The 20,041-nt window shown below is 41.6% G+C and overlaps 1 protein-coding gene across 1 annotated transcript; it reads left to right on the forward strand.

Moving 5' to 3' along the window:
- Positions 1 to 271: 271 nt before the first annotated feature.
- Positions 272 to 13,705, forward strand: EIF3B (eukaryotic translation initiation factor 3, subunit B; the record flags this gene model as incomplete). Its single annotated transcript, XM_010014480.1, has 18 exons — positions 272 to 464; positions 1,660 to 1,779; positions 1,870 to 1,927; positions 2,583 to 2,711; positions 3,690 to 3,847; positions 4,748 to 4,879; positions 4,978 to 5,044; positions 5,674 to 5,720; positions 6,472 to 6,682; positions 7,230 to 7,302; positions 7,749 to 7,871; positions 8,336 to 8,414; positions 9,225 to 9,363; positions 9,970 to 10,095; positions 10,569 to 10,646; positions 11,391 to 11,499; positions 11,951 to 12,068; positions 13,141 to 13,705. Coding segments are annotated over 17 exons (1,946 nt in total), but the record flags the coding sequence as incomplete, so codon positions are not given.
- Positions 13,706 to 20,041: the final 6,336 nt, after the last annotated feature.

Genomic DNA, 20,041 nt, shown 5'->3' on the forward strand with positions numbered 1-20,041 from the left:
GACTTCAAAAGTTAGCTGCTTGAAGTTTGTCAGGAAACTGCATAAACTGCCTCTTAACAAGGAAGTGCTGTGGAGTGATGATGGGTATTCACTCCAGTTGTTTTTCTGATGGAACATTCATTCACTACCAAGTTTCTTAAATGATAACTGAAATTTCCTGAAATTTGAAGTCTTCTTGTTCTCTTACTCTCACTATTCTTTTTAGCTTTCTGTCTTCCTATTTTGTGATGTAGACTGGTGCCTTAGTTTCTTGTATGCTTTTTCTCTGCAGAATTACTTGGTGATGTACTGAAAGATCAGCCGCAGGAAGCAGATGGGATTGACTCAGTAATTGTCGTGGATAATGTTCCCCAGGTTGGACCAGACCGACTTGAGAAACTGAAGAATGTCATCCACAAAATATTTTCCAAGTTTGGTAAAATTATCAATGAATTTTATCCAGAAGCAGATGGGAAGACAAAAGGGTAAGTCATGGTAACTCTCCTACTGGAAATAGCATTGAAACACTGCTCTGACTTACCCTTGATTGTTAGTGTCAATAATTTATGGCCAATTTGTATGGTGACCTTATAGTCCTGCTTATCGCTTCCTTCTACCTTTTGTTTGTACAATCCTGACATCTAGTCTCATTGAGAAACAGAAGTTCCAGAGGGAGCTGAGAAGCTTAATAGCTCATTAAGCTACAGTGTGTGTGGAGATTAATTATGGAAACAGTTTAGCTGGGTTTGGAAGACGAATTTCTGTGCAGTACTAAATTATATTTTTTTGTTAATTTTAGCCATGGCTAATAATAGGGTTTAGCTAAAAACTTAGCAGCAGTGGATGTACTGTTTATTGCTAAATGGACTGTCAGTATTCTGTCCCTGGTTGCCAGTGCTTATGCTTACATTAGTGACTCCAAGTTCCTTAAGCTCCGTGAGCCCTTACCAGGACCTTTTGCCAACTTCTGATCCCTGTTCCTGGTTAATTGCAGCATCTGAAATTGGGAAGAAAGCTAACTAGAAGTGATCTAGCCAAAAGGGAGAGGGCAAAGGAAAGAAAGTTTTAGGGAGAGAAACCAGGCAAAAATTGATCTCATCAGTACAAGGTTTTAATGAGTCTTGGTCCTCTGGTTGGAGTACAGTATATTCCTGAGTTTGGGAGGGATTCTAGAAGGCATAAGAAAGTGGGTTTTCTGGAGCAGATGTCCACTTGGTTCTGTAAGTTCAGCTAGAGGAGCATGAGAATATTACAGTGAGAAGGAAGCTGAATTATATTCAATGTACATGGAAGACAAGAGTGGTATTTTGAGATGCCTATGACAGCAAGATTTACAGTTCCTAAACATGATCTGTCATTCACACCTCACTTGCCTGTTCCCAGCTCACATTGTTGATCTGTGTTGCACTGAACTTGTTGCATTGAACTTGCACTTGGTTTAATTCCAGTCAAGCCCATACAACCTGAAAGTATGTATGTGCTTGTAGCCAAAGTGGAAATTAATTGCTCTTGAACCCAAACTGGTTAGGGAAAAGACAAAATAATTTTGTAGATGCGCTCTGTACTGAGTTTTTGGTTCATCCCCATTGTTTCTTTTCTATCTTAATTAATGTCTTTTTTTCATACGAGCCTGTTAGGTAGTCAGTAATGACTTCCTACTGTTGCCTTCGTTCATTGCAGATATATCTTTCTGGAGTACATGTCTCCATCTCATGCAGTGGATGCTGTGAAGAATGCAGATGGATACAAACTGGATAAACAACACACTTTCAGAGTCAACCTTTTCACAGACTTCGATAAGTGAGTGCAGCTATCGTGGGTATCTGTAGATTCGGGGATTCTAACCAGGAGTGCCTGCATGGAGTGTAACCAATCAAATTGCTCTTTCAGGTACATGACAATCAGTGATGAATGGGAAATCCCTGAGAAACAGCCATTTAAAGATCTGGTAAGGATTTTTTTTTTTGAGAAGTGGAAAGAATATTCAGCACAATATGAAATGATGACTTCATCACTGGAGTGTTCATATGAAAATAGAAATGATGCATCAGTAGTGTTGTTATAAGTAACAATATACTGTGGTCGTGTGCTCCTGTTCCTTTGTTCTCGCTGTCATGAAGTGACAAGGAAGAACTTAGTGATTCTGTTTAGCAGTTCCACATAGGGTAAAACATAAGAGGAAACAATGATTTTTTGCACAAGTTGCTTAAAAATAGTATTTTGAAAGCATCTTAAGTATTTAAATGTTGGAGGCAGACCTCTGTGTTTGTTACCACTACCACTAGCTTTGGGAAGAGTCCCCTGGAAGAAGGGATAGTTTAAAAACAAACACCAGAAAAACCCTTAAGTTATTTTAGGCAAGAACTGTTAAACATCATCTAACCACCTTGAAGCTCCACCATTTCATGGTCTGTTCTCTTAACCTCCAGTAATCAGTAGTTTGAATTATATGATTGCACTTTAGAAACTTGTTTTCAAGGTGAGACTCTGAAGTTGCACACTGTGTCAGACAAAATTCTACCTGCCAAGTAGATATTAATTTGGGGAACTTGTCATCTTAGCCTTTGACTCACTAATAATCTTTTTGCTTCTGTTTGTTTTAGGGCAATCTCCGATACTGGTTGGAAGATCCTGATTGTAGGGATCAATACAGTGTGATCTTTGAGTCAGGAGACCGGACCTCCATTTTTTGGAATGATATCAAGGAACCTGTGCAAATTGAGGACAGAGCAGTGAGTGTCCTGGAAGTGCTGTACATTGCAGATACACTGTCAGTCTCATTCATTTTATGACATTTCAAAGATATTTTTCCCCATTGCTGAAATCCTTTTTTCTTCCTTTTGAAGAGGAGTGGTGAAATTTACATCCTTTAGAATCAGACTTAGCTGCTTAGGTAAAACAAATGTAGAGTGAACTTGTTTGTGATGGTGGTTGTTTTTTGTTAACTGGTCCATGATGCCTGTTAGTTTCCTTTATCTCTGTATTGTGGGTGATTCAGAAAGACCTGAAAATGCAAAGTCAGAGTTTGAGGATTATTATTCATTAGAGCTGAGTATGTGCTTATGTATGCTGCTTCTCATCATGTTTTTGCTGACCACAGAGCTGCTAAAGAGGAATAGCTGGTTTGGTAGTAGCATAGAAAAGAGAAAGTTAGTGTGCCTGGCTGCTCCAGACAGTGACCCAGAAGCATTTTCTGTAATAACTATTACGTGTTACAGTACAAAGAAGTTGGCTCTGGGATGATGAGTAATTTTGCTCATCACCATGGTCACTGGCCATGGTCTGTGCTGCTGAAACCTCTCATCTTAGCTGAAGGTCAAGTGTATTATTAAGCAACTGGAAATACTGACCTTACTTCCGAGAAGAGTACGTTCTTCCCAGAGCTGAAAGGCAACAAGCAAACCGAAGCCTGTTTAGGTGGCTTTAATTGTCACGATACAAAGGTTGTCACTCTCCCTGCAAAATGTTTTTGGTGATCAGTAAGTTAAAAAGGTCTCAACTGACACTTTTTCAACCTGAAGAATAAGTACCGTGAATTATGTGCATGAAATGAAACTCCACAACTAGTCCAAGGTGTCACTGAAGGGGAAGATATTCAGTTAGTAATCAGATTTGCAAAGTGTGAAGCTACAAGCCACACATCAATTCTTTCCTCTTTAGGAATCCAGCATGAAATTAAACCTTTGTGTACACTTTCTTTTTAAATCCAGAGGTGGACAGAAACCTACGTACGTTGGTCCCCAAAGGGCACCTACTTAGCTACCTTCCACCAGAGAGGTATCGCGCTTTGGGGCGGAGAGAAGTTCAAGCAGATTCAAAGGTTTAGTCACCAGGGAGTACAGCTCATTGACTTCTCACCCTGTGAAAGGTATGGAGTATGACAGTGGTTTGGGCTAAGGGATCAAAAGCATGAAGTACACATGTTGTGGCTGCTGTGCTTTCAAATCTCATGTGGTTGGGGTTTTCCGTTCTCCTTTGTCTTTAGAAGTACAGCTTTCCATGCGTATAAATCCTTCTGGGAATGAGTGAAACTCTGCCTGACTCTTCACTTCAGGAAAGATACTTAACATAATCTGGAATAATTGGTCTACAAAACCGAGCTGACAAGTTTCCTCAGAGATATTATTATCCCAAGGGAGAAGGCCGTATTTTCCCTCTTTAGATGAGATGTCTGTAATGTTAGATTTCTGGTTCTCTGAAAAGATTCAGTTCAGTAGCATCCTCCAAATCTGTGGTACTGACATGAATTCCTTTAATGTTAAAGAGCTCTTTAGAAAGGCTAAAGTAACTTCAGGACTGAGATTGACCTGTTTTGCTAGCTATCAAGTAACATTTGGAAGCCATTAGATTTTATGTCTTAATGTATTAGGGAGTATTTATCTTTCAGTAGAGAAGTCCAACATATCTATGGTTCAGGTTGGCTAAGGTCAATGGATTTATATTTGCTTGGAAACCAATCATGTCCCTGTGGCAAAGCTATATAGTAGGTAACAGTATTTAGTGAGTTCCTCTCTTGTAACATCAATATGGGAAGACTTGCACATAAATTTAGAGTCTTCTCAGCCAGAGGGATGCCAGGGAAATACTGTATCTTGGAAGCACTCTTCCCCTTTATCACACTGTTCTTACTTTTCCCTCCTCTGTAAAAAAATCCCATTAAAGAAGCTGCTGTTTGAAAGTGCATTGTATTTAAATATTACTTGGATGAAAGCTTGCTTGTACTGGCATATTAGATGAAGTTTTGATAGTGAAATTATTTCTTTTGTAGGTATTTAGTGACCTTCAGCCCTTTGATGGACACACAGGATGACCCTCAGGCTATTATCATCTGGGACATTCTGACTGGGCAGAAGAAGCGAGGATTCCACTGTGAAAACTCAGCTCACTGGCCTATTTTTAAGTAGGTTGAGAAACAGAATGAGAGAGAACTGGTCCCAGACTTCATCTGATAAAAAGGCAGTTCCTATTTAATATTCTTTTTCCTTTTTATTTGCTTAGATGGAGTCATGATGGTAAATTCTTTGCTCGAATGACTTCAGATACCCTCAGCATCTATGAAACACCTGTAAGTTCTTGCATTTCTTTGCACAATGCTTATTGCATTGTTGTGTCAGTCTTTCCCATGGTATCTGTTTTAAAGGACATATAGAATCATAGAATAGTTAGGATTGGAAAGGACCTTAAGATAATCTATTTCCAAACCCCCTGCCAATGGGGGTTTTATACTGTTAAATAATATACTCTAGAGCTGGGCTTAAAAGGGGAGAAATCCATTTGCTCTTATTTTCTTTCCTGGGTGAAAAACTTCAGCTGAGTCTGACAGTAAAATTCACACTTCTAGAGGGACTAGACAGATCAATATACTATTTATAACAGTCAATAAGATCAAGTTTATGTGTTGCCTCACAGCTCTCAGTAGCAGATGAGTGCCAGAAGTACACTATAAATTGCAGCCTAATCTGGTCTGGTTTACATTTTCATTATAATTCAGGCTGCTGCACTCATTAATTCTGTACAAGAAGTTCTACTTTAATTGTAATTGTGGAATACATATGTTCATAATAAAAAATAGTGATGGAGGATCTCTGAAAGCTGTACACAGTTTCCTAGTTTATGTGCCCTAATAAGAGCAGAAGGTGCATCTATAATTAAAAGAATGTTACTAACTTGAAAATTCACACCTTTCTCTTTTAGTCTATGGGCTTGTTGGACAAAAAAAGCTTGAAAATCACTGGGATAAGGTAAGTATTCCTTTGTAAAGATAACTGCTGTCTGTAGTTGGAATCTTTGTCTGGGGCTTTATACTGAGAGGAATCTAGAAATCTGGCCTCATACACTAAAGTGGTCAAATTGGACAAATGGGCAAAAAGGAGTGGAAAATGCTCCATTTATTCTTGTCCATAGTTGACAGCTTGTGTGCTTTGAAGTCGTCTTGGTGTGGTACAGGGTCTATCTGGGGCGTCCTGTTCCTTGTCCATGAAGCCAAAATGGAATGCAGTTTGTTAGGGGGTATCTCCCTAACAAGATTTGTATGCTGGCTTGAAACAGCATGCTGTATCCTACCTGTTGGTAAGGAGTGGGCTTGGTTTTGTGCGTGTCTGCATGATAGGGACTCCTTTGAGAGTTTTTGAGGTACCTCTCTGTAAAGCGGCAAGAAAATTGAGTGTACCCAGGTGCAAGAAGATTGTCTCCAGTGTAATTTAATAGCCTGTGTCTTAGATCTTCGGTGGTTACACTGGATGTAACCCCTACTCTAATTGAAATGTACTGGGTTTGATAACCTTGACTATAGAGCAAGTTTAAACAGCACTTTAAACATCTGTTTTCGTGTAATGTGTGTAAGGTTGTTAAATTGGCCTCAGTTGCTTGTCTGTATCTGTCTTTATTATTGAGATTTTGTCTGCTATTCAGATACAATGATGAAAATGGTTTCTGCTTGTAGTATCTCTAATTAAAAATTAACCCAGTATATTTTTGACTTTCTTCTTTTAGAGACTTCTCATGGTCTCCAGGTGGCAACATAATTGCTTTCTGGGTGCCTGAGGACAAAGACATCCCAGCAAGAGTGACTTTGATGCAGCTGCCTTCTAGACAAGAAATTCGTGTGCGAAATCTCTTCAATGTTGTAGATTGTAAACTACACTGGCAGAAGAACGGGGATTACCTGTGTGTGAAGGTAGACAGGACTCCCAAAGGCACACAGGTATGTGGATTCTGATTATATTAATGACATTTAGTTCTATCTCACGCTGACACCTACTGTCTTTCAATACTGACAGTGTAAAATCTATAATGTCAAAGCTACTTTTCATTTTTCTGTGTGAATCTGAGGCATGTGGAGAGCAAAATCTATGTCACGTTTGTGTGCAAGATTTGCTTTGACTTTAGTGGCTTTTTGGACTGGGTAAGAGCTGCAGGCTTTACCTCGTTCTACTCACTGTTAGGCAGATGTTGAATAACCCTCAGGTTGTGCTGCACAATGATCCATAATTTTATCTGAATTAAATTTCATAAGAGTCTGTAAAGAAACAGATGCTTCTGTACCATTACTTTTTATCAGGCAAGAAAAGATGGAATGTGTTTGGTAATGAGGCATACTGTATTTATCTGCTCTCATTCAAGAAACAAATCTTGTCTTTCATCCAGTGTCCTGACAGGCTTATTTTGTAGTTGCCCTTCTATGCCTAGCAATAAAATTACTTGCTCTACTGCTTCTGTGCTGGATAATGAGCTGATCTTGTTCTTTACAGGGAGTAGTGACCAACTTTGAAATATTCAGAATGAGAGAGAAACAGGTGCCAGTGGATGTGGTGGAAATGAAAGGTAATGCCAAGTGCCTTTTTACTCTTGATCTTTGTAGACACTTGTGTGTTTCTTAGAAATTCCTGCCAACACGTGACAGAATTGAGAACATAATTCTTTTGATAGTGTTAATATTGAGGGGCATCTCCCTCATGTAAAAATGAGAAAGCAAAACTTTTGTTGCAGTTCAGGCTTGTAACAGACTTAAGACAAACTGAAAATCTGTTAAAGGCTGATAATGTGAGTGAATTTTCTAGAAGATGGCAGACTTTGGAGCTATTGTTTGACTGAAACACTTCCCATAACTCTCTACCTTTGCCTTATCAACCTGAGTTTTAACAGACTTTGCCATATAGTCTTAACTGATGGGCTTCCTTTCTTCATCTTTTGGTTTTCTTTGGTTACTGCTTGACATCAAAGCTTTGTATTGTCTTTTGACAGAGTTTTGGGGTTGTTTTTTGTTACAGAAAGCATCATAGCCTTTGCTTGGGAACCAAATGGAAGCAAGTTTGCTGTGTTGCATGGAGAAACTCCACGAATTTCAGTTTCCTTTTACCATGTTAAAAACAATGGGAAAATAGAACTCATAAGTAAGTGACTTAAAACCAAGTGATAAATACAGATACTAGGGATTTTGCATAACAATAGGTACAGTAAAGTCAAAACTGTGGCTGTTTGTTGGATAGAATGGCAATAGGTGCTGTGCCTGACACTGTTTTCACTTTGGATCAGTCCAGTGTCTGGCAGTAAAAGGCTTACAAACCAGAATAATTTTGTGGCTTTGGGGAAATGATGTGAGGCAATAATAGCACAGAATTGGCTCACTTTAGATAAACTTTATTCCCAGGTTGAGTGTTGGTGTCTTCTGATCTCTCTTGCTACCTTTGTGCATCTTGGTGCTACTGGGTTTTGCCTTTAGAAGTGTAGAGCTGAGGGCTGTTGACTTGCTTGCAGAGTTCAGAAATGTCTTTGGAGGACTGGGTGGAATTGGCTACTTGTAGCTAAGTGATGGCATCATGTTGAGATCTTCTGAATTTGTCTTGTTTCTTTCCAGAAACGTTTGACAAACAGCAGGCAAACACGATATTCTGGAGTCCTCAAGGGCAGTTTGTAGTGTTGGCCGGCCTCAGAAGGTGAGTGTTGCACAGGTGACTGAACACCACATTCATTTGAAGGAGGGAAAAGACTGGAGTAATTCATTAAGGAATGTTTGGTATCTCCATGAACATTGCATTACTGTGTAATCCTGATACAGCTTTGCAAAAGCAAAGGAAAAGAAGAAATGCAATATCATGATGTAGTGTAGTCCTTTATCTTTTACATGCTATTTTTGCCACACCAAATGAAGAATGCTTTTTCAACAGGAAAGGGGGTATTTAGAAACACTTTTCAGCTGCTTAAGTTAAAAACTGCCTCAACTAGTCCAGTCTGCACCATGCATGTGGCTCTTAAAATTCATTTGTTGTTGTCACAGCCTTGTGGCTCCTCATGGGCAATACCGGTTAATGACAAAGCTGTTTTGTAAAAGAGTTATTAGGGAAGCTTCACATTAGAGCAAATGAAAATGATTTGTATTAAGAATTTGAGTAATACTTACCTTTACATGCTTTCAGACAAGCGCTGCTTGTAATCTTGTATGCTCGTCTACGCATACGATTGTTAAACTTTGACTGTAACTTGCCTGTAGTATGTTTTCACTGTCACTTAAAAAAGTAAGATGGGTTCAGGGTCACTGAACTTAGAAACAGAAGTGTCATTCTCGGGTTTTTGTTTTTAATCATCACATTGCTTTCTAGCCACAGCACTTGGTATGACCCCGTCTCTTGGTTGCTCTGAAAGTTCATCTATGTAGTGAGGAGTTGTAAAGTTGCAGCTTGTGAAATGCTTTTAAAAACCAGGCTACACCAGTATGAAAAACAATCTGCCTTGTTTTGTCTTTGCAGCATGAATGGTGCCTTAGCATTTGTTGATACATCTGACTGCACCATGATGAATATAGCTGAACACTATACAGCTTCAGATGTGGAATGGGATCCTACAGGCAGATATATTGTGACTTCTGTGTCTTGGTGGAGCCATAAGGTACTAATGCTTTCGTGTGAGGTCTATTTATTTTTCCTTTCTCTTCCAGAGTTCTTGGAAAGGGCTATAGGTTAGGAAAAGAAAATGGGCAACTCTCAGTCATCCTGTGACTTAAAACCTGTGCCATGGTTTTATACATTAACTTCTGAACATCAGTATTTAGGCTGCTAGCTTCACTAGTTGTCCAAAATAAGTTCTGGAAGGGCAGTTCGTGAGCCTAAATCAACTCAGAGGTTTGAAACTCTATTTCCTTGTGGTCCACACAGCAGCAGGATTTATTGCATGTGTATTACTTTTGCATGGTTCCAGCCACTGCACTGTAATTCTCTCCAGTACAAGTATAGACTCTGAGACTTAATGTGGTAGAAGGGCTGGCTTAGTTTCAAACTGGTGTGATCCTCCAGAAAGTAACTTCCTGCAAAGCTTCAATGGAACAAATATTTTGCTGAGGGATTTAACTTGTGCAAGGAAGGCACTTACAAAAAGAGCACCCTCTTTCTCTTCACTAGTGGTGCTTGTTTCACAAAAAAGACCCTTAAGACATGGAGTGAGGACTAGTGTGAAGTTACAGCTTACCTTGACTGAGATGGTACACTGCTTTTCCAGGTGGACAATGCATATTGGTTATGGACGTTCCAAGGCCGTCTGCTTCAGAAAAACAACAAAGACAGGTTCTGTCAGTTGCTGTGGAGACCACGACCAGCTACCTTGCTCAGTGAGGATCAGATAAAGGTATTGTCTTCCAGTCACTCTTTCTGCTGACATTGTTTTGGTGTATAAACATACTTGTTGTACTCTCTCTTTCTGAGGATGGGGTTTGAACTGTTACAGAGTTAAGCAACTGCCTTTTGTCCTGAATTTGTGAAGAACCATTGCCGTAGGGGACATCACTTCTGGGAATGATTGTAGATATTAACTGGTCTTTAAGATCAGAATAGAAATGGCTACCAGTAGTTCTTACAGTTAGGCTACAGTCAAAAGGTATAAAGAATAACAAAATTGAGCTTAGACTTAACTAATTGCTTGTGTACAGAAGTATTTATAAGGTAGTCAGAAGGAACAAAGAAAACGATAGTGAAGAGAAATTGCCTAGAAGGTGATGCTTTTAAAAAATGCATAGCCTGCTTAAGCCTACTGAAGGAGCTCTTAAAGAATATGATTGCTGGTCTGATATCCTGGTTGACATAAAATTCCCTGTTTTGCAGCAAATTAAGAAGGACCTGAAGAAATACTCAAAGATATTTGAGCAGAAGGATCGCCTGAGCCAGTCCAAAGCTTCAAAGGCAAGATACTTTTGGAATATAATAATGGAGATGAAACTCTTGTAACCTGTCCTTAGTTATTTTGTAATGGTGACATGGAAGTTAAATGTTTTCTATAACAAAAGGCAGGACAAGGGGTGGTGGGTTCAAACTTAAACAGGGTAAGTTCAGGTTGGATATAAGCAAGAAGTTCTTTACAGTGAGGGTGGTGAGGCACTGGAATGGGTTGCCCAAGGAAGTTGTGAATGCCCCATCCCTGGCAGTGTTCAAGGCCAGACTGCACAGAGCCCTGGGCGACATGGTCGGGTGTGAGGTGTCCCTGCCCATGGCAGGGGGTTTGGAACTAGTTGATCTTAAGGTCCTTTCCAACACCAACTATTCTATGGTTCTGTGAAGCATTTGAGTTCATTTAAATCCAGATCGTTGGAGTTAGTTCCGATAGGGACAGATGCTACTAAACTCAGGTTCATTACAATTTAAACAATAATGAATCTGGTGAGGCACTGGTGTTGCCTCATTAAGCAAAGGTGGTAAAATTTGGGGGTTCTTAGGGAGCTGCTGCATTAGGCAGTCTTTAAATTAAGAAAAGCTCTTTAAATAAGAAGCACTTCACCAAAAAAGCTTTTTGATTACATGAGAGAGAGCTCTTTTTCCCTTGAAGTCAGTGGAAAGTATGTTCACAAGAAAGCTTGACTTGCTAAAAAATGTCTTGCATGTGGATTTGATTTACTGGGGAGGCTTAATGACCTCTTCCTGCCTCTGTAGGAACTAGTGGAAAGGAGACGTACAATGATGGAAGAGTTCAGAAAGTACCGCAAGATGGCACAGAAATTGTACATGGAGCAGAGGAATGAGCGTTTAGAGCTTCGAGGAGGTGAGCCACACGTTGTACTTGTAATGACTTGCTGCTTCTTACCAAGTAATTGGGGATTCATCCACTTCTCTCCCTCTGTTTCTTGCCAGAGCTAATCCCTTGTGCTCTGAAGGTTATTTATACTTTTTATACATAGTCACAACAGGATTTTTTCCACTACACACAGCCCCAGGAGATGGCTCAAATGTTGTTGGCTGCCAGATTTAGTATCAGAAAGGCAAGCAAAGAGACTTTGGTGTTGCATTTAACCAGAAAATCCACAGAAGCCCTATGGTGGCAGACAGTAACACCTTGGTTGTCATTTAGTGAATTTAGCATGTACTTGTGATGATTTAAAGCACCAAAACTCTTATTTCACTGCTGATTTAAGGACTGTTTCTGCCGTGAGCATCAAATCTTCCAATTGCTGCCGCCTTTGGTGTGTTCAGTGTTAATGATTTCTCCATTGCAGGGGTAGACACAGATGAGCTGGACAGCAATGTCGATGACTGGGAGGAGGAGACTGTTGAATTTTTTATCAATGAAGAAATTATTACCCTTGCAGAACCAGAGTAATTAATTAAACTGTGGTAAGATGGCAAACCCCGTTTGTCAGCTATTGCTATAGATTCAATCATTCGCTTGAGAAAGTTAGGTCTGTTTGTTGCCTGAGTGAATGTATTGGTTTATGTTTTGTCTATAGAGAGGACAAAAGTGTCTTAAGAAGTAATTGCAGATTTGAGTTGTGCTGTGCAGAATTCTGTGTACATCTTGTCTTGCCAGAGTGATCCAACCACAACGGAGCCAGGGTCAACTTCTAGACACAGTGTATTGTAGACTCCGAGTTCTGTCAGTAGGGGGAATGAGTAGCATGAGAGAAGTTGTGCCTTTTGGAAGAATTGCATGTTAGTTCAAGACTGGACAGAGTTTAAGTACTGTCCTGAAGATGATACAGCAGGTTGACTGGGCCGATAAAACTTGTTTAAATATCCATATGAACTCTGCTATCATTTTCTAGAAATGGGGGGTAGAATTCAGGAAGTAGCAGATTCTTGTGTGCAACTGCATGTTGCTGAAATTTAGCCCAGTGCCTTTTCCCAGATCCTTCTTGTGAATTCATATTACGTATTTCTATGTTGAAAACAGAGGCTACTTTCAGCCCCTGTTATAGGAAGTGTCCTTTAAGGAGGTTGAGTTTTTTGGATTGAGGAGATAAAAGATATTTTGATAGTGAAGGCACACATGTAGGTCTTAAAACCTGGAATAGGTTCCTGCTTTGTCATGTTTAGGACTTCATTTAAGGAAGGGGAGACTGGAAGTAATGCCTTTTGCAGCTGCAAGTCATCCCACAGCTCTTTAATCTCCAGATATCTAAGGAATTCAAGTAAAATATAAGCAGTTTACCTCTTGGATTTATGGAAAAATATATAGCCTTGATACCTGTGAATATATTTGGATCTGGCTTAACTGTGTCCCAAACATGGGAGATCCTTTTATGGAAGCGGGGGTGAAGCTGCTTAGTGTGAGGATTTAAACAAACATCAGTTTAAGAGTAGGTGAAACATGTTTATGTAGCCTTTCACCAGGTAGCATCTGTGGTGAGGTCGAGCTGTTCGTATAGAAGCACAGTAGCTAACTCACCTCTCTTTTCCTTTTCTGCAGCACCACCAGATCTTGTGCTGAAAAGAAGTTTGTTCATTTTCAGAAAGCCTGCATCAACTTTGGAATTTGTAATCCATATTCTTGCACTCTGGAAGGGTGGATGCACCAGATTTTCTCCATTCTGACACATTGTAGTGCCTTTAAGTCTTGCTGCCTGCTGCAGTGAGACACTGGGAAGGCGCTGCTTTAAATTCTATTATTTTTTTAGGGGTTTTGTTTTTGGTTTTTTCTTTTTTAAATCCACTACTACCAGTATTTACTTCCAGACTCCCTGTGCAGTACTTGCCAACTGGTAGGTTTTGGCTATTGCCAGCGAGGTGAGATTCACCGGTGCACCTCTTAGACACACGATGTTTCTGTTTCAGGACTCTTTCTATGTCCCAAGTGCATGGACAAGTGTTCATTTTGTTTGGGGAAAAGTCAACAGAACCATTTTTCGTATGATGTGTTTTAGTGTGCTGAAGCAGCACTACAGTGGGCTATATCCTCCTCCTTTCAGATTGTGAAAGGATGTCTCCCTCAAAGAGCTGAATATGGAAATAAAAGCAGACCTATACTAAAACCAGGCTGGCTACGTGTTGTTTGTAGGGAATCTTTCCCTGAGTGATGGAAGTCAAACGTGCCTGCAAGTAATAAGAGTGGGGTTTATCTTATCTATATGGTTCCTTTGGATTTTTCTTAATCTCAGTTCCTTACTGCTCTTCTGGTGAGGTTTGTTTCTTACAGTGATGGTACAGCTCATTAAACTGATAGGTTGGCCTGTTCATTAGAGTGGAGCAACAAGGAAATGAGTGGATTTCTTAAACCATTTGCAAACTGGTCCTAGCCTCAGGAATGACTGGATTAGTCTATGTCTTACTAATGAACAGTGCAAAATACCTGAGAAGTGCTCTGTATGCACATGCCTTATTCTTCCTGTTACATTACCTAGTTTCATTTCTGAAGCCCTCTGTGCTCAGAGGGGGAAAAGTGTACTTATAACAACTTCTCTGTATTTGTATTTATGAGTAGAAATTCCTTCCTGGATATTGTCAGAGCAGTGAGAGGTTGGTGTGCTGCTTGCCCTTTGAGGGGCAGAGGAGAGGGAGGCTGTTCCTGCCTCTTCTCCTGGGCTGGCCAGTGGCATTGCCAGTGTGGGCACTCTGGAGTGGCTGGTTTAAACCCTGAGCTCACTGACATAGCGGTGTCTGACAGATCTGAAGCAGAAAGCACCCTTTGGGTAAAGGTCCCCCCACTCAACTGGAGGCAGCCAAGGACAGTAATGTGTTTAGTACTCACTCTTCTTTGTCATTAGGTGAACGTGCTGTGACAGCAAATGCATGGACCCCTCAATTAACTCCCATGTTCTCTTCACTGGGAAGACTCTTCAAAATGATTGTTCCATAATGATGGTATTGGCTTAATTTTGGTAGTTTGCTCTTAAACCAGGGAGTGGTTTTGTTTCCAGAAGTCTGTATTAGCTTCCATTTTCATTTGTTGAAGTTTGTTCATTCATAACCTGTATATACAGATAATATAGATGATTAAAGCTTTTTCTACAACATTTACTAAGCTCATATCTCAAATGGACTAGAGAAAAATACTTCCTTCCCTGTAAAACAGTGCAGAAGAACTTTGGGCACTTCAAAGTTGTCCAATAAGGGCTTGATCTTTTAGAGCAGGAGTCATTTTAATTATCTTTTAGCTGTAAAGAGCTGACTTCTCACCATTTTCTAAGTTGCAAATTGAGTTAAAAGTTGGTTTTTTCTCCTGTCTCCATGCAATTAAATTTTTATGGGCTGCTGTGGTTTATTCCTGGCCATTTTCAAAGTAAAGCAATGTAATACCAGTGCTAAGTGAATTGAGTTCCTTCTCTGAAGCTGCTGTAGGACCTTTGGAAGCTGACAAGTGTCCTGAGCAGGGGTAATGGTCTTTTCTCATCTGTAACACTGGCATTTCTGACACTGCTCCCTTCAATTACTGTGTGTTTTCTGTAGTGTTCCTCACTTCAAATGCTTTTTTGGAAATTGTGCTACTGAAATTGCTTTATGGGTATGTGTATGGTAAAACAGTCCATTTGGTATATCTCAGAATAACACTAGGACTTGTAGTGTGGAGGAAGGGCCTTACTGGATTGAATCCATGTTGCTGTGCGTAGCTTCAAGTACTCAGTGCCTCTGGTTTTCAGCCTGTGGACCCTACAAGGGCTTTGAAGGATGGTTAAAGCAGATGTGGGTTTGTAGGTACTGCATAAAGAGATGTGTAAGTGGGGAAAAGGCTTCCAGCAGCAGTTGTACTTCCACTGAATGCCTTTAAGGGTCAAGAATTTGGGCAAGGGGAAGGAGGGAAACAAGCATTAAGTAGGATAGGATGTCACTGTGTGTGTTAAAGTATTGTCTGAAGTATTTTTAATGATTGTTCTTAAATAGCAAGATTAACTGGAACAATTCGTATAATCCTGGGCTAGTCTTTACTTTCACAGTCTTTATTTGAATTTGTAATAAACATTCTCATGACCTTTTATAACCACCTGCAGTCCTTCATGCAAACCCCACAGAGCAAGTTCTGTTCACTTGCTATACGAAGTTTTAACTCCTTAAATTCTAATGTTTTTTAATAAAGCCTTACTGTAACTTTTATGAGCTTTGACTTGTTTACTGTCAATAAATAATGAAGATAAAAAGTGATCTTGTTGTGTTTTGTTTTAATAGGTTGTAAAGAGTGGACTGACAGTAAAAATGATTGACTTCCTGAACGTAGGAGACATGAAATGCTGCTCTCTGTGAGGTGACAATACAGTGGAAGCTTACACTTGGCTCAGGGGGGGAACAAACTGTTTCCTGTCTATCTCAGTGGTGGTTGTCACTTCTTGTGCAGGACTGGAAGGGTGAGGATGCTTCTTGCTCAGCTTTTGGTGGAGCTGTGAGCCCCTGTACCTGGTCGTGTTGTGTGTTTGATCCTAAGGGAAGGAGGGATGAGCACCGGCCACAGAGATGATCTGAGTGTTGGAGCACCTCTGCTCTGGAGACAGTCTGAGAGTGCTGGGCTTGTTCAGCCCGGAGAAAACAAGGTTCCAGGGAGACCTTATACCAGTCTTCCAATACCTAAAGGGGCTGACAAAAAATCTGGAGAGGGCCTTTTAACAAGGGCACAAGTGACAGGACAATTAGGAATGGTTTTAAATTGAAAAAGAGTAGATTTAGATGGGAGAGAAGGAAGAAATTCTTTACTATGAGGGGGCTGAGGTGCTGGCACAGGGTGACCAGAGAAGCTGTGGCTGCCCCATCCCTGGCAGTGTTCCAGGCCAGGTTGGACACAGGGGCTTGGAGCAACCTGCTCTAGTGGAAGGTGTCCTTGCCCATAGCAGGGGGTTGGAACCAGATGAGCTTTAAGGTCTCTTCCAGCCCAAACCAGTGTGATTCTATCAACCTGGTGTCCTAGAGGGCAGAAAGCAAAGGCTGTGACCTGCTCACCAGGGGTGTGTGAAGGTGGATTTGTGCATAAGTATTTGGGCTTGCAGGTGGGTCATTTTGCTTACCCTGACCCCTTCCACCATGCAGTGATAGCACACTGCTTCCTGCAGCCTGGAGCAGGAGGGAGCTGCTGCAGCCCCTTCCTGCCCTGGGGCTCAGCATTTCGCTGCAGCCTCTCCTGCTCCTTGTCTCTGCAGCCATGTCCCACCGGGAGATGCCTTTTCCTTCCCTGGGATGATCCCCGCTGCTTCTGAACCTCTCTGATTCCTGCCTGTGCAGCCTCCTGGAGGGCTGCAACTCAGTATGTGCTGCCTTGGGCAAACCACCCAGCCCTGAGCTGGTCCCATATCACAGCTTGGCCCTGATGGAGCAGCAGCTCATGGTGAGTCCACTTGCAGCTGGGTTGCACCCAGCCCTGGCATCCTTCCTATTGTGTTTCTTCTGGTGCTTCTGGGCTCTGTGTCCCAGTCAGAGGCAGAAAAAAAGCCCAGATTCACTATCTCTGTGCAAAACTGCATGATTTTAAAGAAGAAGTTGGGTATAAGTATCCTGCAGGGGAGAATCCTGTATAGTAGGAGAGATGAGACTGGGTAACCCTGCAGCTGGGGGTGGTTAGTTCTCCTAGGACAGTGATTTTTCAGTGCACTCATCTCTTTGGGATCTGAATATCACATTCATAAACAGCTGGGATTATAGTCCTGTCTGAGTCCTCACCATTGCTGCAGGACCTCAGCATCTCCCTGTTGATCAGAGGAGTGCTTTGAAAATGTAATCCTTTCCCAAGTTTCAATCTTTCAAGCCTGTGGCTCTCCACTAAACTCATAATGTGCTGAAGCATGACTGGGGCAGATGCAGAAACCTCTGCTCAAAGTGGAATTGCTTAAAATAAAGTCAATAGTATGTAGAATACTTTGCATTCCTCTCTAATGCAAGGAAAAGCCTTAGTACTTGATGTGACCTGTCTCCACATGCTGCTTATTTGGGTTTGTTTTCTTATCCTCAGTGGCTGGGGCTACCCAATACAGTGACTGTTCTGGAGGGTAAGGCTGTCCAAGGGAGACCTGCTCCTCCTGCAGGATTTGGGATTATGCTGTGCAAGATAATATCTTTCAATGCTTCTAAGAGATGAGTTTAGCCCATGGGAATGAGATGCTCATAAGTGTCACTCAGCCATGTTTAGGGAGATGATAAAGCAAAGCTAATTGTTACATTCCGTGTCTATTAAAAGCTACCCAAAGCCAAGGAGCTCACCATGTACTCAAAGATGTTCACAGTGAAGAAATGTTCCTTCACTGTTGATGGAACTGTTGAAAAAGCTCTTGCTGCAGTGCTTGGGACTGGGAGCTGTTTGTAAAACCCTCGTTACATTGGAATGTAGCTTGTTATTGTGAAAATAAATCTGGTTCCTATAGAAACCAGTTGCTTGTGCCTGGTGGGGCTGTAGAACAAGTCTCTTTCAATAATTGCACACCCTCCTGATGGGGCATCATTTCTGTGCATTATGCAGTGTTCCATCAGCATCAGCTTTCTTGTCAGGAGCTGCTAAAGGGATGCTGCTGTATTTTGTGAAGGGCAAAACAGCCATGGAAAGGTGAAAATAGAAATTTTTCCCATCTCTGTTATTAGCTGAGACCCCAAGGACAGCTTTTAGGTGGGATTTTGAATAGACCCTTCACCAGGCACACAGGTTTGAGATTGTGCAGCTCACCCACAGCTGCAAAGTGAGTTGGGGCCAGAGCAGGACCCCAGCTTCAGGGGCACAATCAACCCCACAGCTGATCCCTGACGCTGCATTTTCTCTATTGCTTCACCTATAGGCTAAACAGACTGGACAGAAATACATCTGCTCTTGTATATTGTTAATACTGCCAAATAGAGCCAGTTTGTTCTAATTCTTCATGTCAAATTGTCCATGTTTCAAAGCAGAGCACTGTGTTTTTCTGACTGATTGAGTTGTGGTACAAGGCACTGGCACTTAATTGCTGCTTTATAATCACTCTGGTTCAGAGATGAATTCCAGTTTCCAAGGAACCCTGCAGGACCTGCACAGATCAGGGCCAACTTGCTCTGATCTGGTTGAACAGGCTTATAATAGTGCTACCTGGGCTTAAACAAAATGGGTACTTAGTGAAATGCAATTCCCTTTCTTTGTCACAGATAACTTTAATCAGTGTTTTGGGAACACTGGGGGAATCTGTAACCATGCTCAGCTCTATGGCTGTTGGTACCATGGTCTCAGACCTCTGAAGGTTCCCGCTGGCAGCAGCAATGATACGGCTGAGTTCATTCTGCTGCCTTCTCTGTCAATGAGTTGGAGTCTTGCTGTGTTAGAGACAGAAACAGGGGAAAGAGGGAGGAAGAATTTGTCCAGATAGAAGTGCAAGTCATGGGAGAATTAACTGGTTTGGACTTTATAAACTTCCTTAAACTCTCTTAAGCGCTAACCCTGGAGCACAAGTCTGATAAGGAATGGCTGAGGGAACTGGAGATGTTCAGTCTGGAGAAGAGAAGGCTCAAGGGGGACCTTATCACTCTCTCTACAACTACCTGAAAGGACGTTGTAGTGAGGTGGGGTTGTTCCCTTCTCCCAAGTAACAAGTAATAGGACAAGAGGACACAGCCTCAAGCTGCACCAGGGGAGGTTTAGATTGGATATTAGGAAAGATTTCTTCACCACAGAGGGTAATCAGGGATTGGAACAGGATTCCCAGGGCAGTGGTGGAATCACTGTCCCTGAGTGATTCCCTGTAGACGAGGCCCTTAGTGACATCGTTTAGTGGTGGACTTGGCAGTCCTGGAGTAATGGTTGGATTTGATGAGCTTAAAGGTCTTTTCCAACCTAGTTGATTCTACGATTTTAAGATGGATCAGTGGAAGAGGTGCAGTGAGAAGCTGTAGCTATTGCTGGTGCTGAGCCCTGTTGCAGGTAAGTCTGGGTGGCCTCAGCACACATAAACCATGTGTGTATGTGCTGTGTTGCAAGTGGCCCTGTGCATCCATTCCACCAACAAAGCAGAAGAGGAGGGGGCTGCCCTTGTTGCCAGGTGAGCTGGGGGTTGTGCTGGGCATTGGGCTGGAAAGTCCCTGCCATGGGAATAGGGGACTCTGCCAGGTACCGACCAGGCCACCACGAGACTCTGGCTCTTCTCATTGATGTGTAAACACCTGCTTTCAAACCCTGCATAGCTCCTGTTCTTGCTGGTACACAGTTGGATGCAGCTTCCCGTGCAAATGGTACTTCCTTCCTCCAGTTCTGCATCTTTCACCTCTCAGTCCTCTTTTTAAGAGGCAGGGATTGCAGGAAGGTCCCTACTCAGCTTCCCACACTGCTATATCTATTTACGTATTTTTATTGTGCCTTTGTTATTTACTTCTTTTCCAGTGCAAATCCCATTATTTTCCATCGTGCTTCAGCTGCTCTTCCCCTGAACCCTATCTGAACGCACACT

The sequence above is a fragment of the Nestor notabilis genome, unplaced genomic scaffold (genome assembly GCF_000696875.1).
Source record: "Nestor notabilis isolate BGI_N333 unplaced genomic scaffold, ASM69687v1 scaffold30405, whole genome shotgun sequence".
In the NCBI taxonomy this organism is placed as follows: domain Eukaryota; kingdom Metazoa; phylum Chordata; class Aves; order Psittaciformes; family Psittacidae; genus Nestor; species Nestor notabilis.